Consider the following 20628-nt stretch of genomic DNA (forward strand, 5'->3'; position numbering starts at 1 on the left):
TCCAGAACATCAACATTTCAACATACAATCAATGTAAAATATTTGAGATGTTTTAAATTCTTCTTTTGGGGTACTATTTTTTCTTTTCTTTTCAGAATTATTTGTTTATTTGAAAGTTAGAGAGAAAGTGGGGGAGGGAGAGAGGGAGAGGGAGAGGGAGAGGGAGAGGGAGAGGGAGAGGGAGAGGGGGAGGGGGAGGGGGAGGGGGAGGGAGAGAGAGAGAGAGAGAGAGAGAGAATCTACTATCCAGTGGCTCACTCTCCAGATGGCTGTAATAGCCAGAGCTGTACGAAGCTGAAGCCAGGATCCAGGAGCTTCATCCAGGTCTCCCACGTGGGTGCAAAGGCCCAAGCATTTGGGCCATCTTCCGCTGCTTTTCCCAGGTCATTAGCAGGGAGCTAGATTGGAAGTGGAGCAGCTGGGACTCGAACTGGCACCCATATGGGATGCCAGTGTCCAAGGCAGCAGCTTTTTTTTTAAGATTTATTTTTATTTATTTGAAAGACAGAGTTACAGAGAGAGGTAGAAACAGAGAGAGAAGTCTTTCATCTGCTGGTTCACTCCCCAGATGGCTGCAACGGCCGGAGTTGAGTCAGTCCGAAGCCAGGAGCCAGGAGCTTCTTCTGGATCTCCTACTCGGGTTCAGGGGCCCAAGGACTTGGGTCATCTTCTGCTTTTCCAGGCCACATCAGAGAGCTGGATTAGAAGAGGAGCAGCCGGGACTAGAACCGGCACCCATATGGAATGCTGGCACTTCAGGCCAGGGCTTTAACTCGCTGTGCCACAGTGCTGGCCCCAAAGGCAGCAGCTTTACCCACTGTGCCATAGTGCTGGCCCCTGGGTATTATTTCTTCACAATCTGGTGCATATTTTACACTTACAGATTTTTCAACTCAAGTACTAAGATTTTATCAGAAATACCCGAGCAGTATTTAGATTTCTTCAATGTGTGGTGAAACCATAGGTTTACATAACCAGGTTGTTCCAAACATACTTAAAAGTTTGCCAGTAACAAACTTAGTCATCAGTATTTGAATTAATGAAAATTAAGTTAAAAGTGCTTTCCTTCGGTGCATGAGACATATTTCAAGTGCTCAGCAGTCATGTGCAGCCAGTGGCTTCTGGAGTGAATAGAGGAGGTCAGAGAGACGCTGGATGGCTGAGAACAGGGAATGGCATAATCTCGTTACCTCCTTTATTAGGAAGATCTTTATGGAACCTGTGTGAAGAACAGACTTGTGAAGGGGCCAGGAGGGAAGCAAGGAGGCCAGCTGCAACTGGCCGGGTAGGAGACCATGGCCCCTTGTAGGTGGTGGGATGGCTGATAAGGAGGGTGGTCCGGTGTACAGACTTTGTTGCTGGAATGGGTACCTCACCTGAGAGGGAGATCACAAGCTGGACTCTTGGCTGTCGGTGGGCTTCCTGAGAGGCTAACAGAGATGAGGCCTCAAGATCCCTTACTTGGGGCCGATGCTGTGGCACTGTGGGTTAAAGCCACGGCCTGCAGTGCCAGTACCCTGTGTGGTGCTGGTTCGAGTCCCAGCTGCTCCAGTTCTGATCCACTCCCTGCTGATGTGCATGGGAAAGCAGCAGAGGATGGTTCTAAGTGCTTGGGCCCCTGTGCCCATGTGAGAAAACCAGAGGCAGCTTCTGACTTTGGCCTGGCTGTTGTGGCCATTTGGGTGGTGAACCAGCAGACAGCAGATCTCTCTTTCTTTGTCTCTGTCTGTCCCTCTCTCTATCTGTAACTAAGACTTTCAAATAAATAAACAAATTTTACAAAAAAAAAATCCTTTACTTGCATGGACGGCTCCCCCTGGCTTGGATTTTGTGATGAATCAATTTTTAAAATGCTATTTATGGTGGGTTTTTCTCATTCTAAATAAATATTCACTTTTGTATCTGATTGTATTAATAATGCTTCCCCATCAGAGGCCACCAGATTGAATAAGCTTCAAGTCCCATAAGACCCTGGATTAGCATCTGCCCTGAGGTTCGATAAGCCATATGGAAAATGAGAAACTGAGGCTCCAGGTTAAAAATGACTTGACTAAAGCAAATCAATAAGTTCCGCACGTTTTTCTGTAATGAGGCACTGTTCATCCAGTAAGTTGTCTTCAGATAATCCTCTTTCTCCTGGGGTGATCCACTCTTTTTCACGCCTTCTTCACGTATTTCTAAAGCCAGCCTTGAACTGTATTATCCTTCTAAATGCAGCAGGGTAACTAGGAGAGCTGCACCCTGGGTGTGTTTTCCTCTGAGACACTGCACTTGTTCTGTGGTTAGGAGGGGTGTAACCTGATGCTAAAAAAGTCAAATATCTGGGCTTGGGATGCTGGCTGTGCCACCAACTCACCACGTGACCCTGATCAGTAAAACATGGAGAATAGCACCCACGAACAGGGTAGCTGTCTGGATTAAGGGAGATACTCTATGCAATAATGAACCAAATTCCTTGCAGACAGTGGGCACTCACCTCTTGTTATTGTTACCTTGTTGGCTTTTTGGTGCCTTTTCTTTCAAGGCTCCCTGGTCTGCTCATCAATCCTTCATCAAGGCCAGGGTCTTGGCCCATCTACCAGAGAATCAGCCCAGCATGACCTTTATGCCACCTTACCCAAGTGATCAAATTCCTTCTCCCAGGGGTGAGAAAACTGGACACTGTGTGTCCCCTCCCTCATCAATACGATACACCGAGAAGGTTGAATCCACCTTGTTCTTAACAAGTATGAAACCTGAACCAATCAGCCAATCCAGAGAATGGGACATTCTGCAGGTACCTGGCCACAGACTCTTAAAGAACAATGTCATGAAAACAAACAAGCAAAAAGAGGTGGGGAACTATTCTAGAATAAAGGGGTCTAACAAGCTCGGAAACCTAACACTACAAGGAAACCTTGGTTGTAGCTGGGTTCAAGTGAAACAAAACATTTGGGAGGCTATATTAGAGGACTGGGTTAATGTTCACGCTAATAGGTGTGATACTGACATCACAGCTATTATCAGTCAGATGTGAACAGCAACGCCCTGTATAGCATAAAAGAGAAGAAGGTCCCTAGTTTTAGGGGATGCCTGGTGAAGTAGTTAACGGTGATGGAGTCATTAAGAAGCAAGAGAGGGAGAGGGAAAATGGTGAGCTGTCAACACTGTTCACCACAGAGTCGATGCCAGTGCTGCTACACTGCTTACACTGGGGGAAAGGTAGAAGAGGGCTTTGAGAAATTCATAGAAAAACTGAATTAAAAGATAATGAATATTTTGCAATGAACGCTTAGAAGCTCACGTGTGTGTGTGTGTGGTACCTTTCTCTCAACTGCTCTGTAAATTTGAAAATTAAATTTAAAAAGCCATTGTTCTTCACAGCCACTGGGCCTTTCTGCTCAGTGAACTGTTGGTCCTGCCGTGGGCAGGTAGTGGGTAATGGATGGCTTCCATCAACAGCAATGCCAGGACTCATTTGATCACTTCACTGGTGCCATTATCAATGTTTCTCTGCACTCTGTCATCTCCCTGTGGGTCACGGCAGCTCGGGGAGAGGCACGGGTGGTGAATGCAACAAAGGTTTTTATTACATGAGATGGAGTTTCCAATCCTGAGATTCTCAGATCACCCTGTTGAGGGGTAAAGCCAGGTACCCCACTGCTATTTTCTCCATCCCTCTCCAGGCAGGTTCCTCCCTCCATGACCCTGGCCTCCTTGTGTAGCTCTTGTCCTAGGAGCCCATCACACTGTTACCTGGCCACCAGGTCTCTGAGATGCCAACTATATTAGGCTTCTACATGTTACCCCAGGCTCCTGGCATTGGGGTATATTCGGGTAATCCAGCTTTTTCCGATTTGTCTGTTCTCTGCCCACCTAATGTCTCATTGGATGGAGGAGATTCTGTTATTCCAATTGTTTTCTTAAACAAAACTGCAAGACTTTCTTCCTGGCCTCTGTAACAGAAGACTCATCAATCTTCATCACATACTCAGCCCACACCAGCTGGCTTTCTCCCGTTTTACGTTTAGAAAATCTACTGTAATAAATGGTTCTTTTTAAACTCTTCTAGTGTAACCTTTATTGGTTGAGTGGTGATAGCAGAAAGATCATCCGTATTATAATCCATTGTTTCTCTGTGTGTCTTCTCGTTTCACCTCCCAATTCTCTGAGAAAAGGGACTTACCCTCTGACACTCAAACTCTCTCTGATACACACAATAGTAGGAACTCAATAAATGTTCACTGAGCAAAAGACTCATCCATTGCTATAACAACAGCCCCTTGCTAACTGGACAGTGGTGCAGAAGGAACAAGCATTTCCTCTGACATATCACATGGCTGACATTTCATAGGGACCTGCCTGATGTCTTGAGCCTTCCATATCAATGTGATGCAAAAGAAGTGTTGGGAGGGGACCTCCTTTGCTCAAGGCACAATGCAGCCTGTATTTCTTGAGCTTCTACAGGTCAAACCTGCATGCCCTCATGTAACAATTATCCCTTGGAGCCAGTGAGCCAGGAACCCTATTGGTGCCAAGGTTGAAAGCTGAAGGCTTACAGATTGCTTGTAAGCAACTCCCCACGTCTTAGGGAAAGCTGACCCAGGTACTCAAGTCACAACCAGGTGAGGCAAGAAAACTAAGTGCTCCAAGAAAAAAGGCGAAAACATTGTCCCGAGTCCTGCATCTGGAATGAAATGGACAAGCTCTCAGGTTAAGAAATCTGCAACAGATCACGAGCAACAAGAAGATATATAGAGCTTGTTCCCATCACAAAACATTCTGGCCAGTGTTGAGCTCTGCACCCTTGAAGCATACAGCATACCCCTCAGCTCCTCATTCGTAGAGGAGGAACCAACAAGGGGACTTGAAATTTGTGGGAAAATAGAATTACAAGGTAAGCTTGTGTTGGTACAAAACTTTTTTGAAATTCACGCATAGCTTTTTTCATGACTCACATTTTCCGTGGACTTTTTCAAGACCCCTTATTAAGAATCGTGGTGGGGAAGTGACTGGCCACGGTCCCACAGCAGGAGGTAGCTGAGCCAGGACCCCCTTCGTCAGTTCCTTACTGCTGGGTTTGTCTGTGGAGCTGGTGTGAGGCACGACTCTCGGTACTAAATATCAGACTCCCAACTGCTGACTCAACTGGCCGAGGGTCCCTGCTTCTAAAGCTCCCCGTGTGATACTAAGGAGAACCACACGTCTTTCCATCCTGTGTTTTTGATGATTTGACATTGGCAGGTTTTGTGCAAGACCGGGCTCTGTAGACCATCAGGAGTCTGGATCACAACACTGATGGTACCCCCTTCCTCTTCCCTTCAAACAGTGGGCTTCCCTGTCATCTGGTAGACACAGTGGATGATTTAATGCATCATTTGGCTCCTGGCACTCTCTCACTCAAATCACCACCATGTTCTGCTGAGGCCAAAGTCCTTATTGTGGCCTGGAAAGCATTCCTCCCGGGGACTTGTGGTCTTCAACCTCTTGCTTGCTCTCTCCTACCACCTCCTGCTGCTCCTGGAACCTTCTAGAAATGGCTCAATTTTCAGTGCTATTTCCTCTGCCTGGAACAACCCCACCTGCCACTGATCTGCCCTGTGGCTCAACCCCATGCCTCACCCAGTGCAGATAACCTGCCTGCCTTGTTCAAGCATTTTCCCCATCACCCATACCTCCCTTGACTGTCATGTATTTATTAGGTGTACTTCTTTGTCTCTCCCCAGCCTGGGAGCTTTGTTTGCTTCATTGATAGAGTCTAAGGAGCTGAAAAAGCCTGGTAAGAGTAGGTATTATAATAAATATTTGTGGGGGCTGGCACTGGGGCACAGTGGGTTAAGCTGCCTTCCACTTACAACATCTGTCTTCCCTATCCCCCTTTCAGAGTGCCAGCAGCTCAGCTTATGATCTGGCTCCCTGCTAATGTGCCTGGGAAGGCAGTGGGTGATGGCCCAAGTGCTTGAGTCCTTGCCACCCACATGGAAGACTCTGAAGGAGTCCTGGGCTCCTGGCTTCAGCCTGGCCCAGATTTGACCGTTGCAGTCATTGGGCAAGTAAACCAGCAGGTGGAATCAATTTCTCTCTGCGTGTCTCTCCAATTTTAAAATAAATAAATACTTGTGGAATTAATTTGCAAGAAAGGGTTTGTTGATCAAAATACCCTCAATCAAAAGGGAGTTTGTGAGCAACTTGGCTGGACCTATGTGGGCCTTGTCATGCTGCAGATATTCAGCGCCTGCAGAGATCCATGGTGAGGACAAAGGGCATTGGTAACTGTGGGCCCCCTGCACCAGAGGATGGTTAAGGGGAGGTCTTCCAGCAGGAACCCTGGGAACAGCCAAGTGAAGGTTGCTTCTGCCCTTGGCGAGGTGGTGACGGACAAATACACACAGAGGCCATGCGGCACCCAGGGATGTGAAGGATTCTGGGAGAAAGGCATCATTATTTTGGTAAGGGTGGATGACAGGTCTTTTAGGGAGTAAACCATGGTCCAGAGGAAACATACAGAAATCATATTTTAGATGTTCAAAGAGCCCTGCCAAATTCTTGCACCCGGACCCATTTTTAAAGCTTTAGTTGGCATGGTGTGGGGCAGACATCGAGGGCTGATGAAGTGGATGAGAAAATGCCGCAGATGCAGGGAGAACAGGAAGAAAGGGGCAGCTCTGGAAGGAGCGGCCTCGGTTTGGGAACCCCGGCCAGGAACCCCAGAAATGGTCCCTCATAAGAATTTTGCAAATGATCCAGAAGAAAGTATATCCAGCAGAGTCTGCAACTGAACACGTGACCTTGCACCTTCCTGGCTGGTTGGACGCCAGGGCAGTGGAGACAGATGGTGGAGGTCATCAGGGCTGAGCATGTGGTGGGGAAGCAGCCAACGAGCTTCACTGGGGAAACTCTGGACATACATACATACAAGGAAAAATGGGCTGGAGACGTCAGCATGACCCAAGGGAAGGTCAGAAGAGGCACGGGCACTCCCACTGGACCACCTCAGCCAGGTTAACAGTGGATGCCAGACCCTTCCGGAAATGGGCATTGGTCATTAAGGGATGGAGTTCATTTTCCCACTGCTTTTTGAAGTTGGGAAATGGCTGCCATTCTCTCCCTATCTCCTGTCCTGAGGGTGCGTCTTAACTTCCCCCATCCCACTTCACAACTTTGGGCTTTCAATTGTGTCTTCCCCACCACCTTGTGAGCCCCCAGCACCCCTTCTTCTCTATCTTCCCCAACCACACTCACCCCTCACTGCCCTGAGCTCCCTGCTCAGATCTCTGTGGAATGCTTTAATATTTGCAAGAGGTGTCTTTCATGCGGGCACTCACGATTAATGGGATGCATGATTGGATCAAGTCTGTGTGTTTCAAGACAGACACAGGGAGATGGAAAGATGCCAAGTCAGCCAGGGGAGGGAGGCACCATGGCCAGAAAGCTGGGCTCCTCAGTCTGGAATGAGGACCAGTGAAACAGGCAAAGGAGCACATGGAAATCCTTGAAAGTGGAGAGGTGAACAGGACCTGGCTCACCGAATCAGAACACTGGAAAGATGAAGGTGCCAATGGTGTTTAAAAAATCCTTTCAAGCGAATGGAAGCCTCCTTGAATCTTTCTGAGTATGAAGCATGATATTCTTAAAAATCAGCTGTTTGGGTAAGATTTACATACTGTTAAATACACCTGTGGGGAGTACAGTTCCATGAGCCTTGACAAATGTATACATCCGTGTAGCCAACATCATTATTAAGATGTAGACCATGTCCATCAACCCATGAAAGTTCCTTCATGCCCCTCTAAAGTTAATCACTCTGACCCAATTCCTTGAGGAGCCACTGACTTGCATTTAAACGAATTTTTTTTTTTTGTGAAGCACACATACACACACACAGATGCACACACACACACAGACAATAGATAAATATAGAGAGAGTTCCTATCTGTTTTTCACTGTTGAAGTGCCCACATGGACAGACTGGGCCAAGCCAAAGCCAGGAACTGGGAGTGCAATCCAGGCCTCTCAAGGGAGAGGCAGGAGCCCAATTACTTGAGCCACCACTGCTGCCAAAGTCTCCATTAGTAGCAAGCTGGAGTCAGGAGTTAGAGCCCAGAATCCAGCAGTCACTCCAACCTGGGATTCAGGCATCCCAACCACAGGCCAACAGCTGCTACGCAGTGGTCTGCTTTTCATCACTACGGATTAACTTGCTCCTCCAGCACTGGTACCCAATTTTCATATCTGGCTTTTTTGTTTGTTTGGTTTTTGAGCTTCATTCCTGGTGCTGTACATATCAGTAGCTACATCTATTTCATTACTGTATATTACCTCATTTTGGACCATGGTACAATTTGTTTATTCATTTATCTATTATTATCTACTATTCCAGTTGTTTCAAGTTTGGGTCTATTATGAATAAAACTACTGTGGACATTTGTGTACAAGTCTTTTTCATGGATAAGACACAGTACTGATAAGTAAAATTAAAAAATCTCAGAGCTAGACAGAACAGAAAAGAGGGATCCTAATGTGCTGAGTTCAGTCTTCTGCCTCCAGCCCTCTGCTTTCTCCCCTCCACCACAGTCCTGAGAACTGGATGTTTGGTCTCTGTTTGCCCCCTGCTAGGGAACTCACTGCCTTTTTTTTTTTTTTGACAGGCAGAGTGGACAGTGAGAGAAAGAGAAACAGATAGAAAGGTCTTCCTTCTGTTGGTTCACCCTGCAATGGCCGCTGTGGCCAGCATGCTGTGCTGATCCGAAGCCAGGAGCCAGGTGCTTCTCCTGGTCTCCCATGTGGGTGTAGGGCCCAAGCACTTGGGCCATCCTCCACTGCCCTCCCTGGCCACAGCAGAGAGCTGGACTGGAAGAGCAGCAACCGGGACATAATCCGGTGCCCCAACCGGGACTAGAACCCGGTGTGCAAGCACCACAGGTGGAGGATTAGCCTATTGAGCCTTGGCACCGGCCTAAGCCATGGCACCAGTTTCACTGCCTTTCAGAGCTGCTTATCAGAGAATCCTTCAATTGCTAGAAAGTTCTCCCTGACACTGAATTGCAAATGGCTGCTGGATAGGGCCCTGGTGTGGTGCTGCAGTGAAGCCTGGTAACAGCCACACAGCCGGGTATTTTACAAAGGCCCCCAGAGTGACTTCCGGTCTTCCCTGTTTCAGTCACCATACCCTTTGTTCTGCCATCCATTCCACTTGAGACTTGCTTGAGCTTGTGGTCAATGCCTCTTCAGCTGCTTCATAACAAACTGAACGCATTGCTCCAGCAACTGAACACCTGCCCAGCACTGGCCAGCAAAGCCCACGTCTGCACACAGCATTGCCTGATATTAGCCAGGGCTCTCCATCACCCATTGCTAACCCCACAGAGCTCACAGGCAGCCAGGGAGCCGCCCGCAGGCTCTGCTCACATGTGCTGCTGCTAAACCCTATCCCCCCATCCTGTGCTTCATGCAGTGGGCAGCAGATTTATGGAAATGGCACAGGCCTGAAAATACAAATTGCTTCAGAAATGAATCAGACAACTTCATGGTTGAAAGACCCATAATGGCTTATTACGGCAAACTGGCATGTGTTGTGCTGTCCGTGCCTTACTTTTCTAGCTGACAGCGGGATCAACAGCTATGTTGAACTAGAAGGTTCTGGAAGCCCCTAATAGCTCCTAAAGTTTGTGATGCCTTCTCCCACCAAATGTTCTTTGGTGCCACTGTCAGCAGCATACAAAGCCAGCTGGGCCAGGGGCTGCCTCAGCTGCAATGTCATCTTGGAGGAGAAGTAGTAGAAGAAAGAGAAAGGGAAGGAAGGCTAGGGAGAGGCCGGCATTCCTGAAAATCCCAAATGTCACTCAGCAGGAGACGGGCAAGGTGTGTCACCCGCACCTGGGGGAAGACGACTGCTAGTGCCACCCACACGTTAAGATGTTACTTTTTATAGTTTACTTTTTATTTTTGATAATGTGAAATGCATTCATCTTTGAATTCTTAGAAGTGCAGAAAAATTTTAAAGAAAAAATTCACCTACAATTCTGTACAGCAACAACTACCATTAATATTAGGAAGTGTTTCCTTTTAGTCACTTTTTATTTCTTTGCTCCTTAAAAAAGAGTCTTGAGAGACACATAATTGTTTTCATCTCTCCTTTGACCCATCCCTCCTTCCAATGTATGCCCACATACTCCATGTTTTGTAAGAGAAAGGGGCATAAACACGTTCCCCTACTTTAACACTCTCTTGTCCATTTTCCCATGCAACTAAGAATCCTTTAAAAACACAAATTTAATGATAGTGTAGCATTCCGTGATACACATAAACTGTGAAGCGTAATCATTCCTAATCTTACATATTTAGCTTGCTTCTAGTATTTTCCCATTATTGCCACTCAGAGACAACTGTTCCTATACTCAGAACTTTCACATTTTCAGTTATTTTTCAGTTATTTTAAGGATATACTCTTACCACTGAAATATAATTTGAAGTGTACTTTCTTGAGACTTTTCATTCATATGAAAAGTACATATGTATACATATGTATACATAAGTATGTGTAGATCGATCGATCGATCGATCAATCTACAAATCCCACCCCACAGTCCCGATGTGGTCCTGCCATCCTACTTCAATCAGAAATTTCCAAAACCAATGGCATGGATCAGCTGTCAGCATCACTTCCTAACTGAATATGACACAGAAGAGAAAAAGTAGAAAAACCCTAAATTTCTCTCCAAGGATCCTAAGCCCGAGGTGAGTGGAACATGAACTATTAGACATAAAATGGGTGGTTAATTGCTAGTAAGTAAACAGCCACACAACCCTGGAAAGCCAGAGGCACGGGGATGTCACTCAGCCAGAATGGCAGGTGCTGCACCCTTCACCCCGGCAGTAGCTGGGATTGTGCCTGTGTGATGAGTGGGCTCCCCGCTGCCAGTCTGCTAGGCCTGCCATGACTAAACACCACAGACTGGGAGACATAAACATCAACCGTGGACTTTCTCAGCAATCTGGAAGGTGAGCAGGGCTGGTCTCCACTGATGCCTCTTTCCTGGGCTTGGGTATGGCGTCTTCTCCCTGTGTCCTTACATGGTCATCTCTCTGGGTCATCTGTGTTCTGATCTCTTCTGATAAGAACACAGATTGCGTGAGGACCCAACCCAGTGGCATTATTTGGATGTGATCATCTTTATAAAGGCCCCATCTCCAAATGCAGTTGTATATTGAGACTTAGGACTTCAACATGTGAGTTTTGGGGGGACACAGTTCAGCCCGTAGCCCTGACCTAATGGAAGTACTGGTGTATGAGGCGGGCTTTGGTTTGTAATCTGGACTCATCAGCCTCCAATGCAGGGATCCGGGGCTCTGCAGGAGTCCCTTCCTCCGAGTGGTTCTCCAGGTCCTCAGGGAATTCCTCGTTCCTCATCATGTTGTATGGAAGCTCAAGCCACTCGGAGAAGCCACATAAATGAACTCTGGTCAACAGTCCCCGCTGAGCCCCGTCTGAAGTCATCCCAGCCCAGCTACCTGACACGTGAGTGAAGAAGTTCCAGATGAGTCCAGCCTTCAACCCTTTCGCAGCTGTGTTCTGGTTGCATTTCTGATTCCTGGAACCTGTGAGTATAGTAAGACGATGTTTTATGTCACGTTTTGGATGGGATTCTGGTTTATTCAATGTTATTCCACTGGGTAACGAAGGAGCTGGATGATCACCCAGATCGCACACGTTTTCATCTATACTTCCAACAACTGTTTGTTCTGAACAGCATCCTACATGCTCTTTGGGGCACTGGGGAGTTGGGGTGGCATTTGCATGTGACTCACAGTGCAGTCTAAGTGATGAGTGCTTTGCCAAGGAAACGACCTGGAGCGATGGCACAGAAGCACCAGATTCTCACACAGGTGACAGTGCGGAGTCAGATGGGTTAACAAGCACGTTGGTCCCTATGGAAAATGGGGAAAGCAGAGTCCCTCTAAGAGGGTGCACAATGCTTGCTTCCCTCACAAGTTACCTTCAGCAGGATCAAGGTGCTAAATCCTGCTGCACGTTTTCCCCCAAAAGCTGCCTTTACCAAAAACCAAGGTGTCTGCCCACTCCTTGGGAGCTTCCAATCCTATCATGAGAATAGCAAGGGAGTGGTGATTCCACTCTTCTGAGCCCCCAGGTTACTGTAGAAACAAGTTGCCCACCCCACACTTCTGATGGCTCTTCCACGTGAGACAATTCTTTCCTGTGAGACAAAGGACCGAGATCATCTTTCTCTGTTACCTTTTCACCCATAACAATAGCAGGAACAGTGTGCTGAGGTCAACCCCAGCCCTCCTCTCTAGCCGTGGGCATCCCTATGTCCACGGTCTGTTCCCAAAGGAATTGAAGGCAGTTTTGTTTTATTTTACATCAACTTCCTCTTTAAAACAAGATGTTCTTTAAGATCCCCTCTAGTAAGTTTTCGTGATGCAGGATGGACAATCTTTGTCTCATTTACCCCTAAAGCAGAAGCAACGCTTTGCATCAGGAGATGCAGGTTCAAACCCCAGTCCCGCCGCTCACTGGCCAGGCAGCCTGGGCAAATCATTTAAATCATCTGAGCCTAGCCTCAGTCAAATGGAAAAACATGTGCTTTACCACATGGGGATTGTTGTGGAGATTAAAGGCTTATGTGAAAGTCAGGTGGAGAGATGTCTGCTGAATCCCTTGTTAAAGTCTCTCTTTCTCCAAACATCTCAAGCCATCTGCATTTTCTCTGCCCTAAAGGCTGCCAAATCTCCCCTCAGTTGAGGTCTCCTCTCTCCCTCCCTCCTTCCCTGGCCACCCCTGAGCTGCATGCTGTCCTCCCTGACCAAGGCTAAAGCCCATGCACAAATGCAGGAGACATGCCCAGAGGCCGGCCTCCTGAGCTGTTACTCACCCCCTGATTCCTGTCAGCAGGAAACAACCTCCTCTCAGTTCTGTCACCACTTTATCGTTTTCTGTAGCACCTTCATGCTCAACTGCTTGGAAACATCCTCTCTCCTTGCCACCAATTTCTCTACCAAGGCTGTCACAGGGCCTGTGAGGATATCTTCATTGCAGAATCTAGAGGTCACTTAGCCCTGATGTCTTGACACTGGGTCAGATGCCTTGAAGTCATTTCCTCTGCTTCTGCCATTTGGCATCCACGTCTTATCTGCAAGTGATGCCCCAGCGATGCGTCACAGTTAAGAAGTTCAAATCCGAACCTCCCACCAACTCTGCGTCTCCACCTATGTTCCCTCTCTTTGGAAACCAGATGGACATTCCCCCAACCTCCCAAGCCAGAAAACAGGCTGCCATCCCGGATGCCCCCTTAGCTCACAGCTCCTTAGCCTGTCGCCTCTCCCCCATCCCAGCCACTGTTATTTCCTGTTAAAATTGCTCCCATGGTCTCCTAGCAGGTCTCCTGGCTTCCAGTCTTGCCCCATCTCGATCCACGGCATAGCCTGAATGATTATGTCTAAAAGCATTTTTCATTGCACAATCCCTGTATTGAAAACCCTCTTGGTTCTCCACTGTTCTCAAGCTGAGTTTCAAACTTGGCTTTGCACGTGCTGTTCCCTCTGCCTGGAACAGCCTCTCTCCACCCTTGTGTATCCACGGGTCTCTGTTTAGATGTTACTTCTGGAATACTACCTCCCTTATGTAGTATTCCCTTTGGAGCCTTTGCTTATCACACAATTGCTGTTTCTCTATTGCCTAGCACTGGGGCTGGCGCTAATTGAGTGTTCGGGTAAACACTGGCTGAAAAGCAGGGATGGGAGGGATGACTACCTGCCAATGGCTTTTGAACTTGCCACAGAATCACCTGGGGGCCTTGTGAAACCGCAGGCTGGGCTCCCACCTGACTTCCTGATTCATGCCGCCTAGGGGAGGCAGCTGAGGCTGCTTGTCAGGGGTTAGGAACCCTGGCTTCCTGCAACGTCAAGGCGCCTGAGGGTGAGGGATACTTTCAAAGAAAACTGGAGGTTCGCTAAAGTTCTGTACCTTTCTTCTCCATAGCTTCCTTAACGGTATTTTATGAGATTTTAGCTTCTGAAAATGTTTTCAGGAAACTAGTTGGGCTCTAAGGTAACCAGAGCACATGCCCCATTAGGGCTCAAAGGCAGCACCTGGAGGCTCATTGATGGATTGCCAGGCAATGGAACAAAGGTGAGGCTGAGGCTGGGCTTAGCAGTTGGCAGGGATCTGAGTGAAGGGCTGAGGCCTCCAGTCGGGAGAGTTCTCAGGGGACAGGCCCCAGGGACCGCTCTCAGGCATGCCCTGGATGTGCAGTGGTGGGGCATGATTTGCACACGGAAGGGCACAGCATCCCTGGTGGACAAGTTCTTGTTGTAACTTGGCCTCTGAGGGTTGGGGATTATTTTTCTCAAAAGCACTGAGAACCCATTGGGGATGTTTCTTAATGAGGTATAGGTAAGAAAGGACTTCTTTCTGCTCAACATCTGCTTTTTAAAAATAAGCTTTATTAGTTTATCTTCATTGTAAAAAACAAACTTGGAAATTTAAAAAGCAAAAAAAAAAAGCATGTAATTCTATGTCCCCTGAAGGAAATCCTGTTTTGAATTTGACATCTATGCTCTAAGAAAAAAAAAGGATTATTCCACATTATAGACATGCTCTTTTATAAGACAATACTTACCTGTTTAACTTGTTGATTTTATAATAAAATACCTCCATAGAGCAAGTATTTATCAATGTTTCTAACTATTCTTTTAATACTCATTAAATCTGCTCTATGTACTGTACTGTCTTTATGCCTTTGTGAGAATCAAAGACAATTACTATTTAAAATTTAGCAACTCGAGCATGGCTGTTTAATTTATATATTCACCAAGAATACATGAGTGCATCTCCAGAAACCCTCTGCAGCTCTGGCCATTGTCTGTTCACATTTTTTATTGGCCCTATTGCTTGGGTCTTTTCATGTTTGGGATCCATTTGTGTCTCTTCAAATGTTTATTTTCCTTTGTATTTCTCTGAGATGTGCCTGTTCCTGTACTCTGTTTCTCATTCCATGGGCCTTGCTGTGTTTTTCCCATTGATGTATAAAAGCTACCTATATGGCAAAATATTACTGCTTTCTCTAGTTGTTTCTTCCACACGGACACAAAGATGCCTCTGAACTGTAATATATATACAGTTGAACTGTTGATGTTCTAGGAAGTTGCGAGCTTTCCTTATAAAATTGAAAAATAACATTAAAATCCTATCATTTTTGGAAGTTTCCTTTTTATCTCCTGGTCCATAAGAGGGAGAAGAGAACACAGAAGGAAGTGAAAGAGAAATGAGTGCAGAGAGGAAGAGAACACAAGCGAGGGTTCCAGTCATCACATTACATTCCTAGGAGACTGGACTTACAGAAGAATCAGCTGGAGACTTGCTAAACGCAGGTGATGATGTGGGAGGTCCAGGCTGCCTTTCTCACGGGCTCCCAGGTGAGGCTGATTGTCAGGCCAGCACCCATGAGCTCAGGGACCACTCTGATTCCCCTGAAATTATCATATGTTTTGAAAACTCTCTCTGTCGCTCCCCCTCTTCATGGAGGAACGACACAGGACCCTGCGCTGTTCTTTTGTCTGCTCGGCCCTCCCCGGGTTTGCTGCTGGTTCTTCCCGGGTTGGCTACCAACCCTTCCACCTCCGTGGAAGGGCGGTTCCCCCTAGCCACTTTCCCCACTTCTGCAGGGGAGTGGCACACAGCCGGCCGGCTCTCGGGGGCTGCACAGGTGTTCCTTCAGATAGATGTTCCCCTTAGATGTTCCTGGTGCATGTTGTCTCTCTCCTCCTTTATAGTCCTCTTCCACCAATCCCAACTCTGCTACCCACACACCGAGTACGCTGCCCTCCTCCAATCAGGAGCAGGTCCTGCTGTTTATTGGTTGAACTGGAGGCAGCTGTGTAGAAGCTGTTTCTCCCTTCTCAGCGCCATATTGTGGGAGAGCAGATGCATAGAATAAGTCTTAATTCCAGTAACTTAGTCTAGTCCGAGTTGCTCCCCACATCTCTCCTTTCTCTTTTTAAAGCAGAGAGAATCCTAACTGCTTGCTGTGGACAGCCACAGGTCTTTTTTTTTTCTTTCGAAAAGAAAAATATCTCCACCTTCCTGGAGTGACATCCCTGTGCCTCCTAGCCTTGCAGAACATCCCACTAAAGACTTTCCAAGGCCAACGTGCAAGCATAACACGTCCTCTTCTTGGGTCTTCTTGTTGGGCTGGGTAGAATTAAGTTGAGGGGCCAATATGGTGGTGCAGAGTTAAGCTGCCACTTTTGATGTTCGCCTCCCCTATCTGACTGCTGGTTTGATTCCCTGCTGCTCTGCTTCCAGTCCAGTGTGCTCGCTGAGAGTGGGAATGCGGGGACAAGGATGCAAAGAATGGAGCCAAGACAAATCCCAATCAAGGCTCCTTTATTCAACAAATCCAGTAGTATTTAAAGGTGACCAGTTGAATACAAGAAGGCACACAAAAGATTTACATATCCAAAAGACTTTTGGGGTTACAAAGAGTTCCTGACAAGGCTCTTCCTGCCATTCTTCCTGCCTCTCCCTGAAATCTCCTTAGCCTAATTGTCTGAGCCAGGATGTCTCCATTCATATGTTTAAGTGTAAACAAAAGGGGCAACTGCCTGTGGCTGCCCACAGTCCAGCTCCCTGGGGATGCAGAGACAGCCACAGAAAAGGAACCAGGTTCTTGGGTCCCTGCTGCCAGGATGGAGTTCCTGGCTCTTGGCTTTAGCCTGGCCCAGCCCTGGTATTGCAGCCACTGGGAGAGTGACCCAATGGATGCAGGTGCTTGCTCTCTCTCTCTCTGTCCTTCTGCATTTCCAATAAATCTTTTTTTAAAAAAAATTGAGTTAGAGATTAATTGGCCTTTTGGACAGAAGTAGTCTCTTTTTTTTAAAAGAAGGAACAGCTGTCATGTAAGCTGCCCCTCCCCCTATAATGACCTAATGAATCTGGAAGCAGCAACACAGTCTGAGGACGGGGCTCAGGAGAGGTGGATTCTGGTCCTGGCTCTAACACAGTTGTTTTGCATCTATTAAACTTTCTCGGCTCAACTTCTTCAACTGCAGAACGGAGATGATAATAGAGCCTTGCCTCCGCGGGAAGATTTGGAATTAGAATTTCCCAGAGGGGTCTCTGGACTTTCTCTAGGAGCAGTGACGTCATCCATCTCTTACAACCGCCCCTGCACCGCCTGGGCTTTCCAATCTCCAAGCAAGTTTCCACAAAGCTTTCGGCGAACTGCAGAATACATCACAGCAAACAAGGCTCCGGGCACTTCTGCAGGGTCCTGAAGCCAAGAAGTAGCCCGAGCTCTGCTCATGCAGGCACTGTACGGCTGGGGATATGGGCTCCAGCTCTGATTCGAAAGCACACTCAAGGACATAGGGCTGCTGACCAAACACAACCAGTGGCTCTAGCAAGGCCACACCGGCACGAGGGAGGGGATGGAAAAGCAGCATTTATGGAGTGTGTTAGCTCACTTTCCTGCAACAACCCCGGGAGATGGGGAGTGTCCTTCACTCTGGGCAGCAATGGAGTCAACAATTGTCCGAAGGTCACAAGTAGGAAGACCTCAAAGCCCGATCTGCTCCAGGGGTGTAGCCCAAACCTCAGTCTCACAGCAAAGCAGAGGTGCTCAGAGCAATGGAGACTGGGCAGTGGGGGAAGGGGACCTGCTGACTTTGCGCAGGTCATGTCACTTGGTTAAGGCTGAGGTTTCTCCTGCCAGCACTTCTCACATACAGGCAGTGAGAAGGCGCCACTGCCCAGGGCTGGCCCAGAGAGCCCACTGAGAGCCTCCCTAGGCTCTCAGCCAACCTAGCAAGTTTGCAGCAGCTCAGGGCTGCCTGCAATACCGACAAACAAACGACAGCCCACCCGTGCCCCTGTCTCATCTGAGGACAGCAAGGCGGGAAGACAGCCCGTTTCGAAGCTCCACGATGTTGTCAGAGAACAGAGCATCCATCTCTGCCTGCCTTTTTTGGTGTGTGTGTGTGTCCCTTCTAGCGTCTGCCTCCTCCACATGGCAGCTGCCCCGGGTCTCGGTTGCCCCATGCTGGCGAGCATCCACAGGTGCTCTGCAGGCTCCGACTCCTTGGCCTGCTGCTCCCCACTCTCCCGCCTGGGGTCCAGATGCGGACCCCAGCAGACGCGGCTGTCTCTCGGGGCGCACACCCGGGCCCCTGGCCCTTCCCCACTGGGTGATCTCACCCGATCACCATCACGTGCCCCTGGGCTCCTCCTGGCTGACTCCCAGCAGCAGCAAGCTGGGTGTCACCTTCCAGCCCTCCTCCCGCCACGCGCGGGCCTCTACGCTCCGGAGCGCTTACTTCATCCCATAAACTCAGCTAATGCTTACCACATACTCCCCGGGCGGCCGGGAGAAACCCCTCCCTTGACAGACCCTTACTCCAGACCCGGGAGCGGCGGAGGCGGCCTGTGCTGCCGGCCCCCAGGACAAACATGACCTTTGACGCCTCTACGAAGCCATGTCCACTCCTCTGAGCAGGCGGCGGCTTTGAACCAAACGGTGCCTTTTGTCCCTAGCGTTTAGGAAACCGATGGCGCCCGTTTCTCGTTCGCAATTATGGCAACTTGGCGCGGAACCCCCACGCCCCCTTCCACTGCGCCCCAAGCGCAGAGCCCCGGGCGGGGAGCAGGGCGGCTCCCAGGGCACTTGGAGCGGCGCTGCCGGCGCGGGAAGTTGCCCGAGTCCAGCGCCGCTGCCGGCGCGAAATTGCAGGCGGGCGGGCGCGTCGAGTTTGAAAACGAGCGAGGGCCGTGGGGGCGGGCCCCGGGAGCGGAGCCGCCTCCCTCGGCCAATCAGCGGGGGCGGCGCGTGCGGCCGGGCTGTGAATGGGGAGCGGCGGCCGCGGCGGAGGGCGAGAGCCGGCGCGCGGGCGGGCGCACTTTCTCCTCAGCGCCGGGTGACAGCGCGGCGGTCGCCCGGAAGGGCTCCGGGCGTCGCGACGAGAACTGCCCCCGCTGACGACTTCTCCTCCGCCTCGCTCGACCCCTGCCGCGCACCTCACGCGGGCATCCGGGACGCCGCCCCTCAGCGCCGGGTACCGCGTCCACCCGGGGCCGTCCCAGCCGTCCGGTGCGGCGTGGCGCTCCGGGTGGGAGCTCCTCGGTATGGTCCGCGGTGCCCGGCCCTCGGTGACCGCCGGCGGCCCGCCGCTCCCTGAGTGCGCTGGGTCCTTGCCGGGCCCCTGCCTCGACCGCGAGCGCCCGGGACCCCGCGCGGCGCCAGGCATTGCCGGCGAGGACGCGGAGTGCGCAGGGCAGCGCGGCGGACGGCAGGCGGCAAAGTTCAGCCCGGGCCGCGGGCGGTGGGCGCTGCTGCTGCTCCAGCTGCACTTGCTGCGGGCGCTGGCTCAAGGTAGGCGCGGGCCGGGGCCGGGAGTGGGCTCTGGGGAGATGGGCGCCAGTCGGGGTCCTGGGCGCCGCCCCGGGGGCGGGCTCCGGAGGTCGGGCGCCGCTTCCGGGTGCAGCGCGGCGAACTTTGCGAGCGCGGGTGCGCGGTGTCCCCTGCCCCCCGAGCCGCCGGGCCAGGACTGCGGCGCGCGGGGTGCCCGCTAGACCCACCCGGGGCGGGGGAGGGGCAGGTGAGCTCCTCGAAGCCCACCCTGCGAACGAAAGCCTTTGAAGGGGAGCCCCAGGCACCCGCTCCTGGAGAGGCTGCCCGAGTCCGACCCAGCGCGCCGAGCTGGAGCCGCTGGACGGGTGTCGCTCTTTGCCCCGCGGAGTCTGGGCGGCGGTGCGGGGCTCGCCCCCGCAGACCCCCAGCGTCAGAAGCAGCCGCGCCAGCTGCTGGGCGCCCCCCTCCCGGGCAACCCCGGCCTCCCGCTGCTGCGGTTGCCCCGAGCCCGACCCCTAGGTGGGAGTGTGCGGTCGGTGGAGCAAAACTTTCCGTGCCCACAGCTGTGCGGCTTGGCTTTGTTTCCCTCGCTCTGTGGGCCTCGGTTTGGAACATTCCAGTGGTGATCGCTGAAATAGGAAGCGGCGATCTGCCGATTCCAGACGACCTCTGGCACGGCGAGGGGGAATCTCCGTGAAAGGAGCTGTCCCCGGCCGGCCGGAGCCCTTCGCCTGCCCCTCAGCACCCTTTCCGCTGCAGTTCGCTGGTCTTAAAAGAGGGGGTGGGGGAGAAACAGCCGCTTACATACCACCCTTTTCGGATGAGGTCTGTAGGTTAGCCAGGCTCTTCTGCTGTTGGCAGCGCTAGTCAAATTAACTTTGGGCTGTGTTCATTAGCTGTATCCTGGAAAACCATCTCGGTGAGGAACTGGGTACTCGGAGGTTGACTGACGTGGGACAGCCTTGAACTCCAGTTAGCTGTGTTCTGCGTCACGTGCAGATGATTTAGCTTACTGCACAGGAAAGGATTCAAACGCACCAGCATGTTGACGGTCTGAATTGAAAGCCCGCATGCCACAGTTTAGAAACTAACTCAAAATTTTTAAACTGCTTATCTAATAGTATCTGAATGGTGCCTCCCCCAGGGGTTCATAAATGGGTTCCGTGAGGTCTTACTGCGTGAAAACAAATCGTCCTGCTTATGCTCAATTTAACTCCAGCATTAGTTGTACAGTTTTCATTTTTATTTGTGCTTCTTGCTTAATATCTTAGTCTGGAAGCAAGGC

At 50.1% G+C, this 20628-nt stretch overlaps 1 protein-coding gene and 1 long non-coding RNA gene across 3 annotated transcripts in view; one reads left to right on the forward strand and one right to left on the reverse strand.

The window, feature by feature from the left end:
• Window positions 1–20628, reverse strand: part of LOC103346435 (neuroblastoma breakpoint family member 4) — a 1612367-nt gene that overhangs the window by 1300823 nt on the left and 290916 nt on the right. The window lies entirely within an intron of this gene.
• LOC103345879 (protein sidekick-1) overlaps window positions 18400–20628 on the forward strand; it is a 694014-nt gene continuing 691785 nt past the window's right edge. The window contains exon 1 of one of the 2 annotated variants that reach the window (XM_070054497.1): window positions 18400–19364. In XM_070054497.1, the coding sequence (XP_069910598.1) occupies window positions 19118–19364 (247 nt within the window). In that variant the 5' untranslated portion in view covers window positions 18400–19117. The remainder of the gene's footprint in view (window positions 19365–20628) is intronic. The other variant, XR_011380987.1, reaches the window with a different exon arrangement.

The sequence above is a fragment of the Oryctolagus cuniculus genome, chromosome 12, assembly GCF_964237555.1.
Source record: "Oryctolagus cuniculus chromosome 12, mOryCun1.1, whole genome shotgun sequence".
Classification (NCBI taxonomy): Eukaryota; Metazoa; Chordata; class Mammalia; order Lagomorpha; family Leporidae; genus Oryctolagus; species Oryctolagus cuniculus.